At 45.8% G+C, this 5783-nt stretch overlaps 1 protein-coding gene across 1 annotated transcript; it reads left to right on the top strand.

Moving 5' to 3' along the window:
• The first annotated feature begins 4108 nt into the window (after positions 1–4108).
• On the top strand, positions 4109–5077 carry LOC102454219 (olfactory receptor 10A4-like). The gene has a single exon (XM_006121787.2). The coding sequence runs from the start codon at positions 4109–4111 to the stop codon at positions 5075–5077; it is 969 nt and encodes a 322-aa protein (XP_006121849.2).
• The last annotated feature ends 706 nt before the right edge of the window (positions 5078–5783 follow it).

Here is a 5783-nt window from a genome sequence, read left to right as displayed (position 1 = left end):
TTAACGCTAATGATACTAGGTGAAGTCCGTGTCCCGTGGTTCCATAGGGCCCACTTGAGGCAGAGACGTGCACCCAACATGCCCATCCCCACGCCATGCGTCTATTCAGCGTCTGCGTTGTTGCTGTGTCGGGGGGGGGTTCCGACTTCTCCCTTCTCTCGTCTTTCCTCACCTCTGTTCCCCAACCCCCAGCATCGTCCATTGAATCTGAGCGGCAACGTTGATTCTTAAGGAGGGTCTTGTTTTGGGGTCTGGATGCAGCCTACTGGGTGCGTTCCCCCTGACCTTTTCTAGGAAGGGAATCCCCTCCCATTATCCCCTCATGACACATTCTCTGCCCCGGTGGACTTTTTCTGCTGAATTTCCCTCGACCCTCTCCCCACATAATATCTGGTTCCGTCATCACGTCCCTGTTCTCCTGCTTATCAACGCAGGGTCTAGGAGTGCCCTGAAACTCTCCCTCCACTGCCAGCAACAAGAAGCTACACTGCCCTCTTTCCTACTGGCGAGGGATTTTTGCCTTTGATGTAGGGCCTGTTCCAATGTCAGCCAACAAACCCAGAAATACATCGGAATCCCTCCTGGGAAAAAAATCATTTCTCTGAGAAAAAATAGCCGTTGAGGGCCGTATATGATTGTCCATTCGGTTCTATATCGATCTCTTGGAATCGAATGTCAGTCGAGCGCTATTTTGCCTTTTTCAGCTGAGGAAAAAAGAGAACGAACCGTGGACCGTTTCCTGCTATGGTCGTGCTGAGGAAAGCACTCGCAAAGGCCGATCTAGATTCCCCCACGTAGCTCTTACGAGAGGCAGGAGAATTCTCTCCTCTCCTCCAGCTTTCCTTGCATGAGAAAATCAGTCCCTGTTCTTTCATATAGTTCTGGGCCCGGCAGTTGCCTTTGCTTTCGTGCTTTGATTTCACTCTCTCTCTCTCTGAGCCTCCCATTGAGTTTGTGTGTTTGTGGGTCTGGTGCCTTCTTTGCACTTCCTATTTCTGGAAATGCGGACTCCTTGTCCAATTCATAGAATACTAGGACTGGAAGGGACCTCGAGAGGTCATCGAGTCCAGTCCCGTCTTCAAGGCAGGACCCAATACTGTCTCGACCACCCCTGATAGAGATTTATCTAACCTACTCTTCAATATCTCCAAAGATGGAGATTCCACAACCGCCCTAGGCAATTTATTCCAGTGTTTAACCACCCTGACAGTTAGGAACTTTTCTTAATGTCCAACCTAAACCTCCCTTGCGGCAGTTTAAGCCCATTGCTTCTTGTCCTATCCTCAGAGGCCAGGAAGAACAAATTTTCTCCCGCCTGCTGATGAGCGTGCTAGTATCTGATGCTTTGAGAGCCCCATATGGAAGATGCGAAAAGTAGGAAAATACAATACATGTTATCGCTCACTGTAATTCCCCATCTCTCAAGTCCATGTCCTGCCAGTTCTATTGAAGTTCCCTCTCCACAAAGAACTTGAAGTAAAAAAAAAGTGTGTTTTGTAGACAGGTAGACAGCAATGCACTCAGCATGGTGCGATGAAAGAGGCAGGAAGGAATTAAATGGTTCTGTTTGCTTTTTTTGCAACAGCATCACACTGTTGACTCATATTTAGATTGTGGTCCACTATAACCCCTAGATTCCTTAGCAGTACTCCTTCCTAGACAGTCGCTTCCCATTCTGTATGTGTGAAACTGATCGTTCCTTCCTAAGTGAAGCACTTTGCATTTGTCCTTATTCAACTTCATTCTGTTTACCTCGGACCATTTCTCCAGTTTGTCCAGATCATTTTGAATTATGATCCGATTCTCCAAAGCACTTGCAACCCCTCCCAGTTCGATATCATCTGCAAACTTAATAAGCGTACTTTCTATGCCAATAGCTAAATCGTTGATGAAGATTTTGAACAGACCCGGTCTCAAAACAGACCCCTCCCTCCAGGAGGTTAGTGAACCGTTAATATCGATTCTCTGACAACGGTTATCCAGCCAGTTATGCACCCACCTTATAAGAGCCCCACCTAAGTTGTATTTGCCTAGTTAATAGATAAGAATATCATACGAGACCATATCAAGTGCCTTACTAAAGTCTAGGAATACCGTGTCCACCGCTTCTCCCTTATCCACAAGACTCGTTATCCTATCAAAGAAAGCTATCAGATTGGTTTGACGTGATTTGTTCTTTACAAATCCATGCTGGCTGTTCCCTATCACCTTATTATCTTCCAGGTGTTGACAGATGATTTCTTTAATTACTTGCTCCATTATATTTCCTGGCACAGAAGTTAAACTGACTGCTCTGTAGTTTCTTGGGTTGTTTTTATTTCCCTTTTTATAGATGGGCACTATATCTCCCATTTTCCAATCTTCTGGAATCTTTCCCATCTTCCATGATTTTTCAAAGATGAGAGCTAGAGGCTCAGATTCCTCCTCTATCAGCTCCTTGAGTATTCTAGGATGTATTTCATCAGATCCTGGTGACTTGCCGACATCTAACTTTTCTAAGTGATTTTTAACTTGTTCTTTTTTTTTAATCTTCTAAACTTACCCCCTTCCCACTAGCATTCACTATGTCAGGTATTCCTTCATCATCAGATTTCTTGGTGAAGACCGAAACAAATAAGTCATTAAGCATCTCTGCCATTTCCAAGTTTCCTGTTACCATTTCCCCCTCCTCACTGAGCAATGCTCCATGTAGGAAGGAACAATCAGTCTTATACACACAGAATGGGAAGCGACTGTCTAGGAAGGAGTACGGCAGAAAGGGATCTGGGGGTCAGAGTGGACCACAAGCTAAATATGAGTCAACAGTGTGACGCTGTTGCAAAAAAAGCCAACATGATTCTAGGATGCATTAACAGCTGTGTTCTGAGGAAAACACGAGAAGTCATTCTTCCGCTCTACTCTGCGCTGGTTAGGCCTCAGTTGGAGGAGTGTGTCCAGTTGTGGGCACCACATTTCAAGAAAGATGTGGAGAAATTGGAGAAGGTCCAGAGAAGAGCAAAAAGAATGATGAAAGGTCTAGAGAACATGAGCTATGAAGGAAGACTGAAATAATTGGGCTTGTTTAGTTTGGAAAAGAGAAGATTGAGAGGGGACATGAGAGCATTTTTCAGGTATCTAAAACGGTGTCACAAGGAGAAGAGAGAAAACTTGTTCATCTTGGCCTCTGAGGATAGAACAAGAAGCAATGGGCTTAAACTGCAGCAAGGGAGGTTTAGGTTGGACATTAGGAAAAAGTTCCTACTTGTCAGGGTGGTCAAACACTGGAATAAATTGCCCAGGGAGGTTGTGGAATCCCCATCTCTGGAGATATTTAAGAGCAGGTTAAATAAATATCTATCAGGGATGGTCTAGACAGTTCTGGGTTCTGCCATGAGGGCAGGGGACTTGACTCGATGACGTCTCGAGGTGCCTTCCAGTCCTAGTAATCCATGATTCCGTGAAAGAAAGAAAGAAAGAAAGAAAGAAAGAAAGAAAGAAAGAAAGAAAGAAAGAAAGAAAGAAAGAAAGAAAGAAAGAAAGAAAGAAAGAAAGAAAGAAAGAAAGAAAGAAAGAAAGGTCCCTTTTTGAATTTTCATGGAGAGCAAAAGAATTTGTGACCCCAGCTGCTGCCTGATGAGGATTGGGGCTGGTTACATATTTATACACAGAACTGCAGCCAGTTTTAATCTCAAGCATCTGCGATGGTAAGGACCCCAGTCCACATGGTGTGATTCTCACTCACTTGGGCTATGTCTAGACTGCAGGCTTCTTTCGAAAGAGGCTCTTTCGAAAGATCGCATCTAGACTGCAGGCGGATCTTTCAAAAGAGCAATCCGCTTTTTCGAAAGAGAGCACCCAGTGAGTCTGGATGCTCTCTTTCGAGGAAGCCCTATTTACATTGAAGAACGCCTTCTTTCGAAAGACGAACTTTCGAAAGAAGGCGTTCTTCCTCGTGAAACGAGGTTTACCGCCATCGAAAGAAAAGCCGCGTTCTTTCGAAATTATTTCGAAAGAACGCGGCTTGAGTCTGGACGCAGGGGAAGTTTTTTCGGGGAAAAAACCCTGAGTCTGGACACAGCCCTTGTTTCGTTTCGTTCCGACGCAGTGCTGGTCTTTCTCACCCCTACAGATGACCAATTCTGAGAGCCAGGCTGGAGAGAACCGGACCCTCTCCGGTGTGTTCATCCTGGTGGGGTTTTCCTACCTTGGCGAGCTGCAAATCCTTCTGTTTCTGGTGTTTCTTCTCACCTACTTGCTCGCCCTAATGGGGAACCTGCTTATTGTCCTGCTGGTAAAGCTGAACCCCTCCCTCCACACCCCCATGTATTTCTTCCTGGTGAACCTGTCTGTCTCAGAAATCTGCTACACCACTAATGTGATCCCTCAGCTGCTGGTTCACCTCCTGGTGGAGGAAAAGACCATCTCCCTCACAGGCTGCGCAGCCCAGATAAACATCTTCATACTTGCAGGCCTCACAGAATGCTGCCTCCTCGCGGCCATGGCCTACGACCGCTACGTGGCCATATGCCACCCGTTGCACTACACTACCATCATGAGTGGTCAGGTGTGTGCCGGGCTCATGGGGGCTTCGTGGCTCATCGGCATCTCGGTATCCGTAGCTCAGACCGCACGGGCCTTCAGCCTGCCCATGTGTGGAGACCACCGCATCCCCTATTATTTCTGCTACACCGAATCAGTCGAGAAGATGCTCTGCACTAACTCATGGACGATCGCGATCGTGAGCTTGGCCGTGCTGGTGCTGTTTGTTTTGGGCCCTTTTTTAGTGATAGTTCTGTCCTACGTCCGCATCATCTCCACCATCCTCAAGCTGCCGTCAGCGGAGGGGAGGCGTAAAGCCTTCTCCACCTGCTCCTCCCACCTCACGGTGGTGACTTTGTACTATGGAACATGCATTCTGAGTTACCTGAAACCCAAATTAAACTCCACCATCGAGAGCGATCAGCTGATATCCCTCATGTACACAATTGTGATCCCTGTGTTGAACCCCATCATTTACACTCTGAGGAACAAAGAAGTGAAGGGAGCTTTTCGAAACACAGTCGGGAAGGTCATCCTTTCACGCAACCGGACTTACTAGAGACTGAAAAGTACAATGAATTGGAACAGTGGGAAAGCGGGGGATTGATTAATATTTGTTTGATGTATACCATCATTATTTTAACTGGAGCTTCACCACTGGCAAATTGTAACCCTGTAAGGAAAATGGGAAGAGAAACATTTGTTACAAAATAAAATCAAAATAGAAAGGAAATTTCCGTTAGAAATCTATCACTCTCTGGGTACATTCTTTGAAAAATCAAAGGAGCCTATTTGGTCAAAGAACCATCTTGATTTTAGACCGTTAGAGCCCTGCAGAGATACAACATTTGTATCTGCCTCGGTATCCTCAGTAATGAACCATGGAGATCCATGTCCACATGCGTGGATGGTAGAGAGGCACAGATGCGAAAGGGAGATTCGTGGATTTCCAGGGCTCTGGTCAATCTTCAAGTTTTGAAATGTCAAAAGAAAAAATATCTCCAAAGGAGAAAAGTTAGACAAAACTTTCACCTCTTTTTCAGGAGCAAATTTAGCCATTTCCACCAGAATTCTCATATTGGAAACATTCCAAGATCCTCTACTCAAATGTCCATTTGGGCTTTTCCCTTCGCGGCCGTGTCTGCCAAATGCAGCATGTTAGATTCTGGTGGGGATTGGGTTGGGATATGGTTGGCTGTCAAGTGCATTTCTCCAGGGCTCCCTATGGTCTAATTCCATGGAATATGTCTCAGTACTTCTGAGTG

The sequence above is a fragment of the Pelodiscus sinensis genome, chromosome 30 (genome assembly GCF_049634645.1).
Source record: "Pelodiscus sinensis isolate JC-2024 chromosome 30, ASM4963464v1, whole genome shotgun sequence".
NCBI lineage: Eukaryota > Metazoa > Chordata > Testudines > Trionychidae > Pelodiscus > Pelodiscus sinensis.
Note: the sequence above shows the minus strand (reverse complement) of the source record. Positions and strands in the feature narration are given on the sequence as shown.

Coding starts and splice junctions, on each gene's coding strand:
- LOC102454219 (XM_006121787.2), top strand. CDS start 4,109: ATGACCAATTCTGAGAGCCAGGCTGGAGAGAACCGGACCCTCTCCGGT.